Source organism: Colletotrichum lupini, chromosome 2 (genome assembly GCF_023278565.1).
Source record: "Colletotrichum lupini chromosome 2, complete sequence".
Lineage (NCBI taxonomy): Eukaryota > Fungi > Ascomycota > Sordariomycetes > Glomerellales > Glomerellaceae > Colletotrichum > Colletotrichum lupini.
In genome coordinates, this window is record NC_064675.1 from 87661 (window position 1) to 107885 (window position 20225).

At 53.1% G+C, this 20225-nt stretch overlaps 9 protein-coding genes across 9 annotated transcripts; 4 read left to right on the top strand and 5 right to left on the bottom strand.

Moving 5' to 3' along the window:
- Positions 1-760: 760 nt before the first annotated feature.
- CLUP02_02395 (acyl-CoA thioesterase II) lies at positions 761-1924 on the top strand (the record flags this gene model as incomplete). Its single annotated transcript, XM_049281427.1, has 2 exons — positions 761-1045; positions 1106-1924. 2 exons carry the CDS (start codon positions 761-763, stop codon positions 1922-1924), a joined length of 1104 nt encoding a protein of 367 aa, XP_049138570.1.
- Positions 1925-3191: 1267 nt separating this feature from the next.
- On the top strand, positions 3192-5071 carry CLUP02_02396 (uncharacterized protein; the record flags this gene model as incomplete). Its single annotated transcript, XM_049281428.1, has 2 exons — positions 3192-4566; positions 4626-5071. 2 exons carry the CDS (start codon positions 3192-3194, stop codon positions 5069-5071), a joined length of 1821 nt encoding a protein of 606 aa, XP_049138571.1.
- Positions 5072-5774: 703 nt separating this feature from the next.
- Positions 5775-6776, top strand: CLUP02_02397 (cytochrome c oxidase subunit Vb; the record flags this gene model as incomplete). The annotated part of the gene is made up of 5 exons (XM_049281429.1): positions 5775-5865; positions 5987-6034; positions 6223-6381; positions 6444-6544; positions 6609-6776. 5 exons carry the CDS (start codon positions 5775-5777, stop codon positions 6774-6776), a joined length of 567 nt encoding a protein of 188 aa, XP_049138572.1.
- A 328-nt stretch (positions 6777-7104) lies between these two features.
- CLUP02_02398 (uncharacterized protein) lies at positions 7105-7608 on the bottom strand (the record flags this gene model as incomplete). The annotated part of the gene is made up of 1 exon (XM_049281430.1): positions 7105-7608. The coding sequence occupies one exon, from the start codon at positions 7606-7608 to the stop codon at positions 7105-7107; it is 504 nt and encodes a 167-aa protein (XP_049138573.1).
- Positions 7609-8319: 711 nt separating this feature from the next.
- On the bottom strand, positions 8320-9696 carry CLUP02_02399 (uncharacterized protein; the record flags this gene model as incomplete). The annotated part of the gene is made up of 3 exons (XM_049281431.1): positions 8320-9175; positions 9251-9360; positions 9439-9696. 3 exons carry the CDS (start codon positions 9694-9696, stop codon positions 8320-8322), a joined length of 1224 nt encoding a protein of 407 aa, XP_049138574.1.
- A 2844-nt stretch (positions 9697-12540) lies between these two features.
- On the bottom strand, positions 12541-13278 carry CLUP02_02400 (uncharacterized protein; the record flags this gene model as incomplete). The annotated part of the gene is made up of 1 exon (XM_049281432.1): positions 12541-13278. The coding sequence occupies one exon, from the start codon at positions 13276-13278 to the stop codon at positions 12541-12543; it is 738 nt and encodes a 245-aa protein (XP_049138575.1).
- Positions 13279-15019: 1741 nt separating this feature from the next.
- CLUP02_02401 (glycosyl hydrolase family 16) lies at positions 15020-16504 on the bottom strand (the record flags this gene model as incomplete). The annotated part of the gene is made up of 3 exons (XM_049281433.1): positions 15020-15834; positions 15890-16330; positions 16387-16504. 3 exons carry the CDS (start codon positions 16502-16504, stop codon positions 15020-15022), a joined length of 1374 nt encoding a protein of 457 aa, XP_049138576.1.
- A 146-nt stretch (positions 16505-16650) lies between these two features.
- Positions 16651-18544, bottom strand: CLUP02_02402 (uncharacterized protein; the record flags this gene model as incomplete). The annotated part of the gene is made up of 10 exons (XM_049281434.1): positions 16651-16881; positions 16937-17224; positions 17315-17340; positions 17406-17445; positions 17506-17621; positions 17678-17759; positions 17803-18064; positions 18117-18376; positions 18431-18447; positions 18529-18544. 10 exons carry the CDS (start codon positions 18542-18544, stop codon positions 16651-16653), a joined length of 1338 nt encoding a protein of 445 aa, XP_049138577.1.
- A 1286-nt stretch (positions 18545-19830) lies between these two features.
- Positions 19831-20079, top strand: CLUP02_02403 (uncharacterized protein; the record flags this gene model as incomplete). The annotated part of the gene is made up of 1 exon (XM_049281435.1): positions 19831-20079. One exon carries the CDS (start codon positions 19831-19833, stop codon positions 20077-20079), a length of 249 nt encoding a protein of 82 aa, XP_049138578.1.
- Between the last annotated feature and the right edge of the window lie 146 nt (positions 20080-20225).

The window sequence follows — 20225 nt, forward strand, 5'->3', positions numbered from 1 at the left end:
GAGGGTACCAGCGGCTTTGACCTCCAGAGGCCATGGTATGTGAGGTATGGTAGTATGGTAGTAGCAGGGCCCATTTTCAGTCAGCTGTGTGCAGCGCTGGGTGGGACAGCGTCTTGTCCCAGTCACACCTAAGGTACTTGTACGCAGTAAGCATTCAAGGTCGTCTTACATCAGCCACATGTTGTGGATTTCGCCCGCCGCTTGTACGCCGTTGTGACCGGCCCAAAATCACCGGCACCCGTCGTTTTCATGTTGTATTCAAGGCCGAGGAATTATGGGTATCCCCCGGAGACCAAAGCCGGCATCCCCACAAAGTGCCGCGGCGATCCTTGGAATGGAGCGGTGGACTCGGCGCAAGAGACTAGCCGAACCCCCTAAGAATCATCTGGGGGATTCCCCTCACATGGGGTGCCTCGGCTCCGCACCGAGACTCTGGCGTGCTGAAGTTCTGGAGAAGGAAGAAGGGCAGCTCCGCACGGCCACGGTCCCCGCCATAGAGCTCCTCGTCCCGAGGTACAATCTCGTCCAGGTCTCAGAGCGTTGTTGGGGAAAGCTAAGCTGAACTCCCGAAGCTGAACTTCAAACCAGTCATTCCCTTCTCCGAGCTCCAAAGTTTCGTCATTTTTTTTGGCAGGCAGAATTTATTTCAGAAACCGTTCAAGCATCGCTCGTCGCGTCGTATTCCGTGATTTCGCCAATCCACCCAGATCGACGTTACTCGTTCCCTTGTTGTCTTCGTTCGGCAGCCCCACCACTTGCTATGTCCAAAGTCTTGTTCGACGATGTCATGGCACTGGCCCTGCTGCCAACTACATCGAACCATACGACAACGACAGGTAGCATCGTCAAGCGTTACATGAGTCTCTACCCAGCTTGGGTACCAGGGTCAGAACTTGTCGGCGGCAAAGGCCGCGGGTCCAAGGCAGATCCTCGAGCTGCATACGGAGGGCATGTTTACTGTCAGGCGCCGCTAGCTGCAAGCCGCGCCGTGAAAGAAGAGGAACCTGAAGGATCCGGAACGCAGTCCGGGGGTTTTGGGCTTCACGTGAGACTGGAATCTGCTGCCTTGAGTGGAAGATGGAACCGTCGCTGACATTGTAGCAAGGCCATACAAGGAGTCTTCTCGGCTGCCGCCAAGTCAGACAGGCCATTCATATATGAGGTCACTGTTCTATCGACTAGCAGGACATTCTGCTCCCGCCTGGTGACTGTGCGCCAACCAAAAGAGACGAGCAAACGCGGCCACTATGAAGACAACTTCTTATTGGAGGATGCCGAAGGGCTTTTGGGTGATATCTGCTTCAGTTGCATATGCACCTTCAAACGGCCAGAGGAAGCCAGAATCGTTTCTCAAGAAGAGCCACCGCAGAAACGCTTTGCCGAAATTCTGTCCACCAAGTCACCGCAGGATTGGCCGTTCGCACCGGCGGTCGATGTGGAAGAAATCAAAGCCATGTTTCCGGATGTTGGCCAGACGACGTTTCCCATCGTTGACATGCACAAAGTCGACTTGACGGCTTACAATGAGGGAAAGCCGGTTTCGGAGAGGAAGGAGCTTCTCCTATATCGTCTTAAAGGCCCTCTTCCGGCGGACGATCCCAATTCGCATGTGGCTGTCCATGCGTTCGAGTCCGATCGCAACGGATTATTGATGATAGGCAACCATGTTGGCCTCGGATGGAGTCTAGGCACCGCAGCCAGCTTAACGTACAAGTTTGTCGTTCATGTCAACGTCGATCAAGCCGTGATGAAAGACGATGGCTGGTGGATTCAGGAGGCATCATTTCCCCGGACCGGCCAGGGTCGAGGGGCATTGGTCTGTAAGATGTGGAGTCCTGAAGGCGTACATGTCGCCACCGGATATCAAGACGGCATTCTTCGAGAGCGGAGAACAGATGGGGACAAAATAAGCCAGAAGCTATAATGAGATGCTACAGCGTAGACTTATGAAGGGTTCGGTTAGACCAGTGTAAGCTTAAATAGATCTGACATAGATGAACAGAAATGAGATGCAGATTGGAGATGCGTAGCTTCCTGTTCCCTTTGTTACTTCAGTAGATTTGTTTTTACTAAGTAGAGATCATCTCACCGTAGGCACCTTGTCATCTTCCTTCTTAGAGGTCGCTCAAAGGAAGGGTCATAATCAGTCGAAGGGTTCCTGCGTGTCTACCTTACAGATCGCTTAGGAGGAAAGATCGCATTTGTATTCATTCATAGATCACTGAAAGGAAAGATCGCATGAGTTTTAAGATCGTTCCTACCATCTCCTTTTCAGATCGCTCAGAGGAAGGATCGCACTGCTTTAAGATCGTTCTCACTGTCTCCCAGTCTATAGATCACTAAAAAGAAGGATCGCACTGATTTACAAACGTTCCTGCCATCTCCTTCTATAGATCGCTGAACGGAAGGACCGTATTTATACAAGATCGTTCTTGCTGTCTCTCTCTATAGATCGTTTAACGGAAGGATCGCTCTGGTTTGTAGACGTTCTTGCTATGTCTCCTTTGCCTCCTACCGTTTGAGGGTATGATTCCCTAAGTTATCCCGTCGTTCCTACCCTCACTACTCGTGACTTCCGTACCGATGTCTCCTCTCATTCGCATCTACGTTCCTTCTCTCACAGCCTCTCCCGGGGCCTTTATAAAACCCACGCTACCTTTCCGCTTCTTCTCCCATTCACCACCAGAATCCTCTAGCCTCGGTGCACCACTCTGATTGATTCTTCCTCAGCACACCGCATCAGGTCTTTTCCCTTTAGCACTCCACAACAATCAGCCCCCCCCCCCCCCCCCCCCCCCCCCCCTCCCCCCCCCAACCCCCCCCCCCCCCCTTTTTTTTTTCCCCCCCCCCCCCCCCCCGGCTTTTCCCCTTTCCCCCCCCCCACAAACCCCCCCCCCCCCCCCCCCTCCAAGCTAACGACTGGTATTCTCATTGATGACATTTCTAAGCATCTTTATGAGCTTAGGTGGTTTGGCATACGTTATTCACCTAGCATCTCATACCGTTTGCACCTAGGTACTTTGAACTCTCCGACACACAGATTGGGTTTCCTTTTTGCCACGTCCCGACCATTCTTCATTTGTTTGAAATTACCGTCATTCGCTGAGGTCATTTGGGTAAGTAAATTGTTCATGCTAAAAATGGCTCGCAACTGCTAACTCGTAATCGGGAGACAGGACTCAGAAGCCACGATGGACCCGACTTCGCCCTCGTACAACAGTGCGCCTGTCCGGCGATCGCAATTGCTCACGTCTATCTCAGAATTGAGACAAGGAATCCAATCTGCTGAGGCCGAGATTGATCGCATTGAGAACCGGATCTCATACAAAGAGGACTGGCTCAAAGAGCTTAAATCTGAACGCATCGCCGCTGATATCCCTAAACCGGCAATTGACAAGGCCATTAAGCAGACACAAGCACTCATCAAAGAGATCGAAGAGACCCTCATTGCGAAGACAGATGAGATAGCACGCCTGAAAAGCAAGCTGAAGAAGAAGGAGACAAAGCTTGCAGCGATCCCACAAATCGAGTCATCCAGTGCGCCCAACCCCAAAGACAACGAAGATGCGGCAGCACTGCTTGAAGTCACAGCCACCCCCATGAATGCCATCTTCACAATCAGTGAAGACGGCAAGACCTACCTTAACCCGCCCATGCTTCGGGGTGTCCCAGTCGCACCCATCAGCGAAACCGGCTCATACTGGAACCCCTTGTGGAAAAAGTTTGCAGAGGCAGTCAACGAAGAGAAGGTGGAAAGGGATTATCAAGAATATCTCTTGATCAGACATCAGCGAATGCTCCAAGGACCCCTCCCAGCATCAGAGGATGACCCAGAGCATGTCTTCAAGAGATACCAGCGCAGCTTGCGGCAAGCCAAGGTCACAACGCAGTGGTTCAATCCAGGACACACAATCCATCCTAATCAACTCATGGCAAAGGAACACTTGCCTGAGACTGGGATCTGCGACAACTATGTTCTCTACAAGATCTGCAACATCCTCAGCCGGGTCAATGCTATGTATGAGCGCGGAGAGCTGGGAATGCCGCCTATTCACTTCCTCATGTGGAGGATGAGTGTCTCCCTGGAGCGCTTTCCACACGACCCCATGAAGTCATTCTGGCGCGTCATGGTTGACAAGAACCACGGTGCTTACGACAGCATTCTTCGGCAAGCTGAGATCAGAGGTGCACAGCATACCGGTGACTACAACTTCTACTTAGGTCGATGGAAGCAGGCATCTTCTGCCAGAGAGCAGACCCATTCGTCCGCATTGACGGGTAGCAGATCAGCCGCCCCTGACGCAGGAATTGCACAGCCTCGAGCAGGTTTCCATGAGGCCTTTTTCCAGCAGCAACAGCAGCAGCAGAATCTGCGTGAGCCTGATTCTAACCTTACCTTGAACCCAACAGAGGCGTTGAGGTTGCAAATGCAGATGCAGACATCTTTCACACAAGAAGAGAGACGACATGTCAGTGATCGACGCAAGACGCACCACTCTTTAGAGGCCTTTGATACATCGACCTCTGATCACGACGGTAGCTACTCGCGCCCTGCCAAGAGGCTGCGTCAGTTACCACTGTTCACAGAGGATCGTCTTGCAGTTCGAAGCAGACCATCTGCTGAGAGCATGGTCTCGGGCCATTCCTTGACCGGACCATTATGGAGACCGAGCCTTCTATGGATCTTGAAGCGGAGATTGGACATGGAGCTCACACTCGGACATCTACATTCGGGGTTGTGGATGCCCCAATGGAGGATGAACTTCAGCTGGACAGCTTCGAGAAGAGCATGGCCGACGATGATGATTTGGCAACCGAGGCAACGGCTCCGATTCCCCAAACTACCAGCGTCGAAACCCCAGTCGACAATCGCGAATGGATTGACATGTTTGTCGGCTCGGAAGAGATCAGAAGACAGATCCAGCCCACAAACATGGAGGCCATCAGAGCTTCAGTCGGAGAAAGTCCTTTCCCAAAGGATACTGGAAGAAGAGTTTCTCACGGATTTGTCTTCCCCTGGTACCACAGCGAGGAAGCTCAGAAGCTGGACGAGTTGGGATTCCCTTTCTAGACGCGACTGATTCGGGTATCTATCTCTATGGGAACAGGCATCTTTTTGGGAGGACATAATTGGCATGAGAGTTGGATGGATGGATGGTAACGGACTCGGATAGGCATTCAGGTCGGAGGAGTGGCTTTTCCCTTTTTGCTCTTTTTCTTTGCTTTTTTTCTTTGCCTTTGAGAAAACCTCCGTCGCGGTCTTGGACCATCTGGGTACTGAGAGTGGATGGCAGATTGAGATGGTGACCAACTCGGATAGGCTCTCAGAGAAGTGGCTGGGTTTCTGGAGAACAACCTCGTCACAGTTCTGGGCCATCTAGTTCCATAACAAAAATAGCTGGTGAGCAGCTTCAGTTTAGCAGAATACCTCTGAAATAGAAAAACCTCAAAAATCGTGCCAATCGCATCCTTTGTAGCCTGCATCTGAAAGCGGCGCGGAAAGGAGACGAAGCTGTCACGGCTCTGTAATGCTCCAGCTCTCATTTGGTAATCTGTTCATCACGTGATGCTCTGTCGCTTATGATCCCGGTTATGGCAAGTACCTTGGCCAGTGCTCTCTCTGCGGTCTCTCTGACTGGTGGTTCCCCGTAGCTTACCCGACAGCCGCAACATCAAACCATCAAATCAGGCCATCGACAAATCCCTCTCTCTTCACCCAAACCCGACGTCACAACAACGAACCTCTCCTCTCTACCACCCCAATTGCCGTCGCCATGTTTTTGCAGCGCTCCGCCATCATGGCTGCCCGTCGGGCGGCCGTCGCTCCCCTCGCCAGACGCACCTTCGCGACCTCCATGATCCGCCGTACGAACCCCAATTGAAGGCCCCCCCCCAAATCCCGAGAAGAAAAAAATAAGCCTTGCAGCGAAGCCATTCCGAAAATTCCCTTATCGCTGACTCTACGGCCATCCGCGGCCACAAATAGGCGACGCCAACTCCTCTACTCCCGCCAAGCCTTACAAGACCATCACCGGTAAGGTCTATCGAGCCAATTGATCCGAAATTATCGTCGTTTCCGTCCCGGCGCGGTTCCCCGGAATGCCTAAAGCCCGACCACATGCATCCCTTCGGACCGCGTCGTACGATCGAAGCGACGCACCAATTTCGAACGACTTGGAAGATGAGGACAAGAGGCTAACCATTTTCATTGCAACAATACAGAGATCAAGGGCGAGGACGACCTTCACGGACCTGGTGCCAAGCCCGGCAGCATCCCCACCGATCTCGAGCAGTCCACCGGTCTCGAGCGTCTCGAGATTCTCGGAAAGATGGAGGGCGTCGACATCTTCGACATGCGCCCCCTCGATGCCTCCCGCAAGGGTACGCGATTGACCCCTCTTCGAAATTCATGCGCGAGCACGAAATCTAACTTGATCATTCAGGCACCGTCGAGAACCCCATCCCCGTCCGTTCCGCCGGTGAGGAGCAGTACCTTGGCTGCACCGGTGTCCCCGTCGATTCCCACGTCACCATCTGGCTGACCGTACGTGCCCATGGACCCGATTGAGCTGCCCAAAGAGCTCCGTAACCTGACCAAACATGCATAGATCTCCCGCGACCGTCCTATCGAGCGCTGCCCCGAGTGCGGCTCCGTCTACAAGATGGAGTACGTCGGTCCCACTGATGACCACCACCACGGTCACGACCACCACCACGGCTACGAGGAGCCCAAGACCTTCGCCGACTTCGTCAAGCCCGAGTACCGATACCAATAGATGCTTTCGCAGATGGCGAGCACGTAGCAAGGAGACTGGAGGAGAGACGGCATCGGAGTTGCTCTAGAGTGAGCATGGCAGATGTGTAGATTACCTTAAGTTGTGGCTGTATAGAACCTTTTTCTCCCGACTCCTGTTTGATGACTCCTCGCGAGTGGTGTGTGACGCCAGTCAGGTCGTCGTTGTTTCGCATGGCGGCCAGGACAAGAGGAAGAGCCGCAGCTCTCGTGGCTTGACTTGCTCCCTTGCGGATAAGTGCCCTACTCTTCCCGCGTGTCTACGTTGTATTTGATGGTGACGATGATGTCCGCCCTGATCGTAGCACGCCTCATTCTGGATCGAAGCTAAGCTTAATCTTCTTCCCCTTCTTCTTAGCAGGCTTCTTCTTGGCGCCTTCGTCGTCGTCATCGTTCTTCTCACCCTTCGTCACGATCCTATCGGCGACAGTATCGTCGTCTGCATCACCGCCAACAACCTTGCCAGCCTTCCTCTTCTTGCTCGCCCCAATCCCAGCAATCTTCTCCGTCTCCCTCTTCTCCTCCTTGGTATCCTTCCCTATCCCCTCCTCCTCTACTCCATCCTTCTTCAAAGTATCCGTCTCGACGCCGCCATCCTTGTCCACCCGTACATCGACAACATTGCCGTCGTCATCCACGACCAGCGGCGCGTCTTCTGCCTCTTCGCTGTCGGAGCGCTTCTTGCCCGCCCGTCGCCTTTTCGAGAGGATCTCATCTGGGCCTCCGTTCCCTGCTGCTTGTGCTTGGAGAGCGCGCAGAAATGGCGGGATGTTTGTGTCGTAGGACAGGTTTTTGCCGGTGATTTTGTCCGACATTGCGGCGGCGGGCGCGAAGCCAGTGAGGCGCCTTTACTTAGGTTTCGTCTAGTTCTTGAGATAGTTGAGGGCGCCGATTAAAAATTAAATCAGTCGCTGTTTTCTCGGCGGGGAATGCAGCCGTGACTGGACCGTCGTGGGCGGAGAGTGTGCGATAATGGTGGTGAAGCAGCTATTGTCAAATGCCAGTCCTCGCGGTCATTCGCACCTTTAGTCCTTGAGGGGGTGGAGACAGTGTTCTTCAGTGCTCAATCAGCATCTTTAGCGGATAGCGCCTCTGAGCCTCGCTAATCTACAGTGAAAACACGCTACTCCGCCAAACAGCAGACGGGAACCGTCCAGGTTACCACGGAAAGACTCGACTGACTACACGACTTCTCCCCTTCTCAACTACCACTCCACCAAACCCAGCACATTCACATCACGTATGCAAGCAAGAAGGGGTTACACTCTCAGATCAAGAATCTGTATTGCTGAAACTTTTGAAGAACGGGGTCACTAACCCTAATGACTTTGGTATCTAATGCAACGAAAAGAACCTCCCTAATATCAAGCGGTCTCATGTCTGTACCAGCCAACTCATGGTTGCCGCTCTCCAACGCCGGGCCGTGTAACGCCAGAGCCAATGCCGTAGAGACCCTGCCAAAGGGAACTATCCCCTTGATACGCAAAGAAAGACTGTGATAAGGCACACGTAACGCCATTGAGATCTTAGACGATCTGCTGGATAAAGGTAGGACCCATTGTCACGCCGGCCGAAAGAAACTTCGTAACCGGGAGGGACGTGATGGGCACAGCAGTCAGAGTGCCAGTGTCCTCAGCACGGCTGAGCGCCAACACACCCTCTCCAGTACCGTCCGTAGTGTTAAGCACATTGGTAGAGAAGAGCGTCTTCTCATCCTTGGAGAAGCTGAACATGCGGGGGCTGATGCCGCCAGAGGAAATTTGATCGACGAACTCGAGAGTGATGCCACCGGCCTTGGGCTTACACTTGGAGCCGCCGGGGGCGGCCTGCTGAGCGATTTTGAAGTGGGAGATGGAGTCGGTCGCATTACCGCTGTTGCGGTTGGAGACGTAGGCGTGCTTTCCGTCAGCCGAGATGATAATCTCGCCAGCGGCAGCGGTGGTAGCGTTGGCGGGAGGGAAAGCAGCGCCGTAGGTACTCAGCTCCGAGGTATGAGTCAGGGAGAGGGAAGAGCCGTTGGTGGTAGAGACAGAAAAAACCTCGAGGGTGTTGGTGAGCTCACAGGCGACAACGAAGGCAGTAGGCGTGCCTCCGTTCTGAGGGTACCAGGCGCCATGGCGAGGGCCACAGCCAGCTCTAGAGACGCTGTTGCGAGACACAACCTCGAACTTGTCATCCTGGGAGTCGATGATGGAAATGGAGTCGGGGCCGAGGTCGCAGACGGCGAAGTAGCGACCAGAGGGATCAAGAACTGCCTGGTGAGCGAAAGACTTGGTCTGACGCTCCTTGTTGGGACCAAGCTCGCCACCGAGAGTGATGTTCTTCATGTACTTGAGGGCGCTGGCGTCAGAGATATCCCAGACGTCAACGTTTCCACCAGTGCTGAATGATATTAGTCAATGACACTTTCCAAGGGGCCAGGATCAAAATAAAATAACAGAAGAAAGTGGAACGTACTAGGCAGCGCCAACAAGGCGAGTCTTGTCCTTGTTGAACGCAATAGAGACGACACCCGCAGAGCCCGTAGCCTCCGCAGTGAGCTTGAGGTCGTTGTTGGTGGTATCGAGCTGGAAAGAATCAATAAAAAATCCCAATAAGCAGGTGAGTTCAAAGACTGCTGAAAATTAGAAAGAGAGGTGACTTACAGTGAACAGACGGAGGTTAAAGGCATTCTCGTTGACAGCGTAGAGAAGGTTGGGCTCCTTGAAAGCCATCCAGCTGGGACCAGTGCCCTCGGTGGTGTTACTGCCCACGATGTTGAACGACTTGCCATCGTAGTCGGCAACGGAGATGGTGTTGGTAGAACCAATGATGACCTTGGATGAGGCGGCGGGAGCGTCCTGGCGGCCGATGACCGCAGCAGAAGCAGCCGCAGCAGCAACGATGACCGAAGTAAAGCGCATCGTGATGATTTGTGTGAAGTTGAAGAGAAAGAATGAGTGTATTGAGTGATCGGTATTGAGCAGTCAGTAAAAGAAAGTGTAAAGAGTAAAGTGTGAAGTGTGCGATGGAAGAAGCAGAAAAAGAGTAGAGACTGGTGAGTGGTGAGTGATGGGGAGAAAAGTGAGTGAGTGTGAGGGTGGGTGTGGGAAATGTGTGAGGCAAAAGTGGTGATTCAGAAGTTGGTGGAAGGAAGGAGCAGCCGGTCGAGGTAAGGCAGGCAGGTACGAAATTTTTCCACGGATTTTCGCAGCAGATGAGGGAACAGGGCTGATTCAGTTCAGTCCAAGCAGAGCTGAAAAGATTAGTGATTTGCTGGTGCTGAAGTGAATACACAAGTCTGATATTTCGTCCGAATAATAAGAGGATGGCCTGGGACGGTGGAGGCAGGAAGCTGCAACCTTATAAGATGGTTGAACAGGCAAGAGAACTCCGAAAAGGCTGCGTGTGTGCATGGCCATGCAGACATGCTCACATCAGAACATGCATAATAAGGTAGTCTTTGACTCTAATTCCCATGCGTCTGACTCTACCTTACCTTAGCCGGCCAGATCTACCACCCTGGCAGACCCAAATCCCCAGCCATGGCTGAGTTGAATGAAGGGAAGGGATAGGGTGAGATGGCATGACAAGCCCACCTCAGTCTGCTCAGCCTGGAGCCAAAAAGCCCGGCATCGAACCGCCTCCACGGCCACCAAATAGTAACACACAAAGAGCCCCCCTTTCTCTGCATACATGGTTGTCTGCGTGTGTTTGTGCCACCGTGGTCATTGGTCTCAGACCCCACATCATCGAATCCTTTTTGTAAAGAGTCTTGTTCAAGAGAGCAAAGATGCAAAGTGCCAAAAGCAAGGGAGGGCTTGGGGTCAGGGTCACGGCTTACAACGGGCGAACGATTGGTGGGGGATGTAAGATGGCAAGCTTACCAGTTGTTGGTTGGGTCTGTTGCATTGCTTACTCGCCAGGCCTAAAGAGCCCCCAAAGAGCCGCAGGATCCCCCGGCCCCTGGCTATTCTTCCCTTTTTCTTGATACTCATGGAATGATTTGCAGTCAACGTTTGACTGGATTTCCAACTTCCAGCCGCCAAATTTGATGGTAACGCGAGCTGCTGCATGTTTGCCGACATCTCCTCAAACCACATGGATGCAGGTAAGCGTGGGGATCCAGCGTCAGTCAAGTCCAGTCAGGTCTGGCTTCGAGTCCGAGTTGTCGTCCGACAGTCAACGGGGATTGGATCCTGTCATCCCGCCCAGCCATCAGCCGCTCCTTTGGGCGGGCAGCCACAGCAGAACAAACAGTCTCAAGGCGGACTCCCTGCGTAAACAGGCAGTTGTCTGTCCATGTTCAAGGAGCCTCATGTTCATCAGGTTGGAGCATATTCGGCTGTTCAGCGTGAGTCGACGGTCCAACTCTGGCTCGTCTGCCCTGCTGTGTGCTACTCACTACCGATGAAACAGGGGCCAAATGGCCACGGAATAATATCAGAAGTGATGCTAAGTGAGGTACCACGGTACCAACAGCAACGTCCTTTAGGCGCTGCGGTTGGTCGCCTGGTTGGAGGGGCTGAGTGAGGGCGGTGTTTCGAAACATGTTCACCCATCCTTGGCCGCAAAGGATTGGACGAGAAACATTCCGGACATTTCCCATACTTTCGAGCGGGAGGGTCACTGTGTTCGACCCCCTTTTTATTTCAGCTTCTCTAAATCAAAGTTTCGTCGTACCTTGTTCACCTGTTTATGAGAAACTTGAGGCGTGAGTAAGTATTCTCGTTTCTCGCCCGTCACATTTCATCAGGCGGCAATACCTAGCAAGGACGGGAGAGAGGGAAGAAGCACGGAAGATCTTCATCAGCATGCCGGCCGGTGGTCCGCCGTTACGATACGTACCGAAGTGGGGTCTTCCCATCCAGCGGTTCCCCGGTACGTACCCTTCAAACGCCGTTGACGTGCGACTATTCTCGGCGTGGCTTGCGCTTCGAGAACTAACCAAAAGCCGCGGTGACGAGGACTGCTGAAGACGACATGCGCATCTACATCCAATCAGCCAACCAAACGTGAGATGGAATGGTAAAACAGCTCGAGGTGCATGGGGACAGCCAACCTCAGCACTAACACTGCAGGGGAGCGCGGGGTGAATGCTGATCCAGTCATCATCGCATTTCTTGTGCCAGAGCTTGTCGAGCTTGCTTCTACGTGAATACCCCCTTGGCAGTTGCGTGCTTTAGGTACTGACATTGGCTGAAAACGTCCATTCTTTGTAGCTTGTTGGTTGTTATGCTGAGACCGCTGGCCAGGGGTTGCTTGGCTGGCGCCATCGCGGTACGATCTGTGCTCTGCCTAAGTAAATGGATTCCCAAAGGCGGGTTGTTGGTTTGCCTTTCAAAGAGTAGTTTACAGTTTATATACATGGGCCTTGGATCTTCCTGCAAGTTGCACATCTCCGTCAGCCTAGGCCATTTCGTACACTGCAAGTCTTGCGAGGCTGTCGGCCAAATCAACTCGGAAGGCGTTTCTGGCGGATCAAACTTACATCTGGAACAGGTAGTTACTACAAATAATGAGACTGTCATGGTCTCGGGAGAGAAGAAGGATTGAGCGCTTAACACAGGAGAATAGAAGTAGTTCCAGGATTCAATCTCTGTTGATATTCTATCGAGGTATTACAGAAAGCCTAGCAGTCATGGGTATCTTGACTCCAAGGCCCATCAGGTATTCAAAGCAAATAGATAAACGCCCGGATCCCCCGCTGTACCAATTCACATACTTCACACTCTCTCGTCCCATGTGTACAATCGCTTAGCTTCACCTTACCAGGTGATGGTGACAGCCTTCCTCAGGTAATTCGGGCCACCCGACTTGAAAATCTCCTCAAAGATCCACCGTCCAACGTCCTCCCTCGAGATACCGTACCCGATAGCCTTGGTCTGGACGCCCGTCTTGGGATCTTCAATACCCGTCCGGATCCGCTTCTCAGGCTGCGCACCATCAGACAAGAACGCGGGGCGGATAAAGGTAAAAATCTCGTCGCTCGCCACAATCCTCTGCTCCATGACCCTCTTGTCGGCGTGCGGCTGCTTGAGGAGGACGTGGTACATGGGCACCTGCATTAGCGGCACGTCACGCGCATGGTCCGAGATACCCGTCGTCGAAATAATCGCCAGCCTCGGCTTGCCGTTGACACCCTGGGCGCGGAGCTTCTCAAGCGCGCCGAGGAGCGCCGCGGCGCCGTTCTTGCACACGTCCGGGTCCTCGACCGTCATCTTGGCCAGGTTGAGCGGGCTTCCGATGCTGAAGCTCACGATGTCGACCAGGCGGGTCGGGTCGGTTGGGTTGACGAGGCAGGCGGCCACGTCGTCGACGCTGTGTGCGTTGCCCTTCTTCACGACCAGGTTCGGGTTCTGGGCTTCGGGGAGGACGTCGGTCATCTTTGTTGGGTTGCGGCAGAGGGCGATGCAGACATAGCCGGCCTCGAGACTGTGCTTCAGCGCTGCCATGCCGCAGCCACCTGAGGCGCCGAAGAAGGCGATGGTCTTGATGCCGGACATGATTTGTTATGAAGTCGGGGTGTTTGTGGTGTAAGGTCCGGATAAGGTTGTAGTGGGGTATGCTTTGATAGCGTGCCAAGTGCGATGATGCTCCTGCAAAGGATGATGATGAGTGGTATCAATGAATAGAATTGTGCTTGATTGTGCGAGTAGGATGTACTAAAAGTCAAGTGAAAGCTTGATGTCGCCAAGGAGTAGGATGGTAGTGATGATGCTGGTGATGTTCTCTTCCTTCCTCTCCTCGACGGCGAACTTGCCCAGCCTTATATGCATCCAACCTCCGTCTCAGGCCGGGCAGGTATGCAGGCCATCACATTTGGAAAACACTCACTGGGTACAATAGCAAAAAGAAACAAACACGGCATCCATGCTGTAAGCTGTAAGCCGCAGCATGTGTGAACCCCAGAACCTCACCTAGCCCGCCGCGACTCTTCGTTCTTCGTCCTTTCCAAATCTCGCTCAAACGGGCGCGTTGAAGCGAAATATCGAACCAACAACGAAAAGGCACGACGTTGGTCCGTAGGGCCCGTAGGTGTACACAGTAAATCGAAAAGGCGGGAACGGCCATTGCAACCACCATATGATCGGCACGATTACCCCTACTTTGTGGCTTACAGGATCCGCATCCCCGCCCGTTCTGCATCGCCCTCATCCCTGTCTGAATGTGACTGTCATCTACAAGTGTTAGCACCCGATGTTATCTTGCGCCTGGTTAAGCGCTCAGCAGCATCTTTCACTAACGGCCCACTTCAGCCTGGAATTCCCCCGACGGCCCAACCAACAGCCAAGCCTGTGGCTCAGCTCGCGCCTTTCGCTCCAACTCGCCAGACTCCTCGCCTCGCGAAACACCACTCTTTCGTCCTTCACATGGCCCCCATTCATCCCGCGTCTCGCTCATCACTATTCGTCGCCTGAAGTGCTCCGTAAGTTGACTGTCACCATTCGGCCCTGGGAGATTCGACACATCATCATCGAGAACAACAAAGTGCAACCAACAACAAAATCTCGTCCCCGTCACCCGACTTTCCTGTCCCGCGCCGCATCAATACATACCTCTCTGACAACCTACGCCGCATCAACTTTCCAACAAACATCTTAGATGCATCAAGGTGAAACCTCACACCGCCTCGGCTGCCTAGAACGCGATGCCCAACAACCTTCCGGGCATCTATCTCTTCGGCGGCCCATCACCGCTTAGCCGTCTCATTCCGGCCTTGCTGATCGCCGATACACCCCCGGCCGCCGTTCGGCCTCCTCTCGGATGCTACGGCACCAGCCGTGTAATGTCTCCAGTAACCCCTCTCTTACTGGATACTACAATGTCAGCATTGAGTTTGCCTGCAGTCATCATCCATTTTTCAACGGAGGCTAACCACTGCTTTTCCGAACGCTGGACCTCACTCAAGTCGCGATGTGAGAAGCAAATCCAAACAAACCCATGGATGACTTCAAGTCTTCAACCTCTGTTGATTGCGCAGCTCTACCATATGTACAGACACCGGCTTTGAATTCAAAGCTCGCAAACGGCCGACTGCATATGCAATTTGGTTGCCCCAATCCCCTTACCAAATGAATGGACGGCAAGCGCCATTACCCAAAATGCCTTCATAACAATGCTTCAAAGAAAGGAATGCTCTCATTACATAAAAGTAGCCCGAATCGAAACCAAGCAAGCGCATCACGTTATCCATTATACCATTTTTTTTTTTTGAAACCCAAAGGCCACACTCTAGTCTGTACTTCATAGCCAGAAGAGAGCAGTGGCAGCCACAAGTGCGGCAAAGGCGCTGGCGCCGAAAGAGGATTCACGGCGGAAGCCCTCACTTGTTGAGCCAGAGCTGCCACTGGAGCCACTGTTGCAGTCTTGCGAGAAGCCACTGTTGCCGCAACCGCTGCTGCTGCCGGAACCGGAGCCAGATGAATCACCGGAGCCTGAGCCAGAAGACCCGGAGCCGGAGGAGCTGCTACCACTGTCGCTGTGGTCGTTGCCCGTGCCAGAGCTGCTTCCACCCGGAATCGTGGCTGCTGAGGCGGTAGGCTGCGCCGCGGTGCCGGTGCCGGTGCCGGAAGCCGATGAGGCACCTGCGTTCATGTCGAGACCGGTGCCGAGAAAGCTCTTCAGAATGGTGTCCTTGTCGCTGTCCACCACAGTGTCGTTGGTAGCCTTCATGCTGTTGTAGTAGTAACTCTTCTTGCTGTTGGTGCCGGGAGAGCTCTTGGCATTGTAGCAGTTGATCTCGACATCCTTGACCATGGCATAGAAGTATCCGTTCTTCTTGATATCCTCGTGCTCCCAGTTGATGGGACCTCCGGCCCAGTCGATGGTACCCTTGGCGTTGGTGTCGGCACCACCGGGCCAGATGGACAGCTGGACACGGGCGGGCGTTTGAGGGAAGTCCCACTGCTGGGCAGTCGCGTTCCATGTGTCGGAGCGCTTCTTGGTTCGGCCAACCTGACCGTCTACCATCCACTTGATTTCATCGGGGGTCCACTCAATCTCGTACGTGTGCCAGTTGTTGAACGTGTCAGAGAGGGAGATATTGCCAGACTGGTCGTCTGTAATGATTGTCAGCATCGAGCTCGGGTCAGGGGCCATGGCAAGTCGACTTACACTTGGGAATACCCTGGAAGTAGTAGTTGGTCTGGGACATCTCCAGGTCGGCGCCGACCCATTCGTAGTCGATCTCGTCCTTCACGTCGCCATACAAGATGAAAGCTGTCACGACACCAGGACCACGCGATGTCCTGATCTTTGCGGAGACACTACCGTACCAAAGGTAGGTAGAGGAGGCAAGGACAGTTCCGACGCTCTTAGCGGGCATCGTGAGGAGAACGGCCTCCTTGTTGTACAGCGCGGGCTCACCTTGGGAAACCCAGTCGGCCTTGCTCGGATCACCGTAGTACTTGCTGATATCAACGATCTTGTCTAGCGAGTTCATGGACATCTTCTTGTCCTGGCAGACGGGGGCGGGAACGCAGGCGTCGAGAGAAAAGGACATTCGGGGATCACAACCGCCGAGGCAGAAGGCACCGGTACCGCATTGGCCATATTCTGCGATGGTCAGAGACTCGAGTTTTTGGGCATTATGGATGATGATGACAACTTACGGGAGCAGCATGGTGCGCTCTCGGGGCACTTCTGGGTGAGGGAGCATGAGGGAGGCGTCTGGGCGAGGACGGTAGAAGCACCGAGGAGGGCAAGGCCCATGGGAAGAACCGACAACATGTTGGAGTGAATGTGTGTGGTGCTGGGTGTGTATTACGGAGTTACAACGGAGGAATCGAACAAAGAATTGCTGGCGACCCGCAGGCAAGTATGCGAGAAGATGTCGATATTGGTTTTACGAATCAAGTTCGAGGTTCGATGGTGATCTATTGGACTTTCGCCGCCCGCGGGTGACGGTGGGATGATGCCGGCGTGTTTACTGCCGCGGCGGGGAGGAATTCGGGTGTCTGATGACTTGTGTATCCGTCTGTGACAAGGGCGGAAAGTGGTCGTACAAGGCTCGTCCGAATGACCGGGTCGAGATCGAAATCGATATGGAAGTTGCTGATGTTCGGAAGATTAAAAACAGAGTTTGGCTGATAATCTGGGGATCCCGGCTTCGTGATTGACTCGAGTCGGCGTGGGTTCGGGACGGAACGATGGCGTTCGGACGATAGAGAATGGGAAAAGGTTTGTCTTGGGGGGCGCAACGAAAGTTTGCTTCAACAGGAGGAAGGTGTAGGAGAGAGTATTAAGCGATGGTAGTATGTAGTAATTACAACGAGAAGCGTAGGTCAAGAACGAGTGAAGACCGTAGCGGACGAGATGAGTGCGTATGGAAGGGAAGAGTAGGTTGAAAGCCCAGGCCGCGAGAATTAATTTGCGGGAAGGGATGGGTAGGGCGGGAGCAGTGGGAATGCACGGGAAGTCAAACCAGGACAGGACACCAGGAGGCAAGCGCTCACGGCGCTCATTGAGGTAGGTACCTTACCGTACCTAAGGTAGGTGGTGACTGCCCGTGTTGACTGTTGGGTTCACTGTTGCTCCTACCTTGCCTCGACTACCATTTAGCGTGCCTTGCTACGCCTTAGCACGCTTGGGAGGTAGGTAGGTACGAAGGGGCAGTTACAGTTACGCTTACCTGATTTACGCTTAACACGGATGCTGCGCCTCTTGCCTTGCTGTGTGTGTGTGTCTGTATTTGGGTGTAAATGGTCAGGTACCCAATGGAAGGCAGCTACAACGTCCATCAGCATCTCACCACCTTCAATCCATCTCTTCCATCGCCAGACAGGCCGACAAGCTTCACAGGCTGTGCTACTCCCCCTTTCTGAAATGCCCTCCAATCTACTCCGTACTACTGATAGTCATCAGACATCGTCTCCAGTTCTTCTCAGGGTCTTTCAGTGGCACGCAAGGGAGTATTGATGAATTCTCCAGGCTTCTCCTCGTCTTCCCTCGTCTCCTTCAACCTATCCGCTACAGACCAATGGACCTAGGTGGGGCATCAAAGCCGCTCCTCATGCCCCCATTGGGACAAGCGTGGCATCATTTGGGTAGGCAAAGCCGGTTAGAGCCTGACCCTGGCCCTGGCCATGTGCCTTTCTTGAGGGAAACCTGGAAAAAGGAAATACGGGGGAAACAAGAACTGGAGTGCAGCTTCTCTCCTTCCATTGGTACCTCTTCGTTCGGAGAATGGTGTCCTCGTATTGGTCCAATCGCCACCTGCTCATCTTTTCTTCTCTGTGGATCCCCAAGATCATGATTTTCTGTCCACTCATAGGCCACTCTTCAAAGCCACTTGTCCTCATTCAGGCTTAGCTCCGCATGATCTTACCAATACTTTCCTCACTTTGCCCACCAAAATTGGAAGATCACGGCATCACTGATCAACTCCCCCGTGTCTTGCCACCCCTGGCTTTTCCCTCGGCCGTCCACTTTTTCAATTCGATTAAGTCTTGCTCTGCAGTGATTTTCGCCCCAGGTGCTCTGTGCGCCCCCGGTGCACGGGGCAAGAGCGGCATAGCGGCATGGGGACCGCGGGAAACACTCCTTTTCTCTCGACGTCGCCTGTCGCCTGTTGATCGCCTGTAATTGCTGGATGAACATGATCTGTCAGGCCATCAATGCAGCCATCGCAGCATACCTCAGCAACTCAGTTGGCACGTCGGGTAGGTAGCATGCTGGCCGTGTGTCACTGCACCCCCTGTGGCTCTGTGGCTGCATGTAGCTCCTAGAGGGCTTGCATCCTTCGTTGCACACACAGCCTTGACGCTTCATTGACAGGTGCTGCGTTGCGGCAGCCAAGGATCGAAGCACCAACAAGCCAACCACCCATCAAATGTCAAGATCGCACATGGCTGAGGACAATTTTCTTGCCATTGACATATCAAGTAGTAAACAATTGGCTTCCAACCCGTCGAGACGCCAGACTGAAATGTCCCGTCAACCAGATCAGCAGACTTTGGTGCATGACGCCGTTTCTCCCACCGTTGGCGCATTTCATTGTCCCGTCTCCCATTGTTTATTTACCACATTCCTCGGAACCGGTCAAGCGCCGTCACATGCCACCAGCACAAAAAACAACATCAAAGTCTCATCTTCTTTCCGCCGTTTTATCCGTAGACTAGCTCAGCAACGGTCGCCAAAAACAAAAACACATGAGAAACAACAGTATCATAGAAGCTAAAAAGACAGAGAGCCAGGTCCTCGAGTCTTGCAACTTCCAACAGTGGATTGCGTGTTTGCCAATCATCTCCTTTTGTGATACGCCTTTCCCACGGTATGTCCTTTACGCACGACGCACACGCATGCATGCAGCGCCGTTGACAGACGAACACCGGCAGCGAGACCCTGGCCTGTTGTGCTCATGTGACACGAAAGTGCCCGATAGCCGCAAGATCGCGTACCTACCTTCGGTCAGGGTTGCCCCAGGCGTTCGTCTCCTTTGCATCATGTGAGAACGCGTCTAAGGGTCCTGAGAAAGGATGAACTCAAAGAGATACGGTAATGCTGGCATATACTAGTGCCGGGTAATCACGTACAGAGATATTTAAGAAGATGAGCCCTTTCTTACATACTTCCGTATTTAGAACGAAAAGAACAACAATTGTGAAAACGCGTAATACGAAGAGCTTTGCTCCCCGGTTAAACCGGAGATGATGTTTAGTCTTGAGATTGCTACAGGGCCACCACGTAAAATCGTCAAAATTGTATCTTGAAGAATGGCGGTCACAAAAGCCGCGTGTACATGCCATTCATAATATCCTAAACTTATGTCTTGCTTGTATTGTCGTCACTCACAGAAACAGCGTACATTGTATCCAGCAATTCTACCACCGGGGACTTACAAGTTTCAAGCGACACTAGAGCCTTACTGGAGACGGTGAGTAGCGCACGAGGCTGACCGGAGGTTCGCTCAGCCGCCGAAATCCTGCGGGCATGATTGATAGAAAGTTCGTCCTCGGCAGCAGCCTCATGCAGTCAGATGGAGCTGACAACCGTCCAGTCTCGCCAGTGAAGGGTTTTGATCCAAATTATTTTCTACATGTTCGCTTGTGCTGAAAATGGATCTATCTACAAACGATGGTCTCTCGGGGTGCGCGTTTGGTGAGACTCCAATATTGCTCTTCCTACTCCTTCTTCTTGGATCATATCCACGCTACCTATTTCAACTGAAGGCATGGCAGAAGATGCCCATATCGCGGGCTCATGGAGTAACCAGGATTGGCAGGTCAACAAAGCGTATGTTCAGAACGTCAAGAGAAGCCAAGGATATTGGCCCAGAGGAAGATGGGCAGCACATGCCCATATAACTGATGTAGGAATGATACTAAGCGCAGCCACAATCAACTCCGGCTTGTTGCATCGGCTTATATGAGTATTTTGTCATTGAATGCAATTTCGTACATCTGGTCACGTGTGCTGACGGATGCGACTGATGTGTAGTTATTCCACGGCG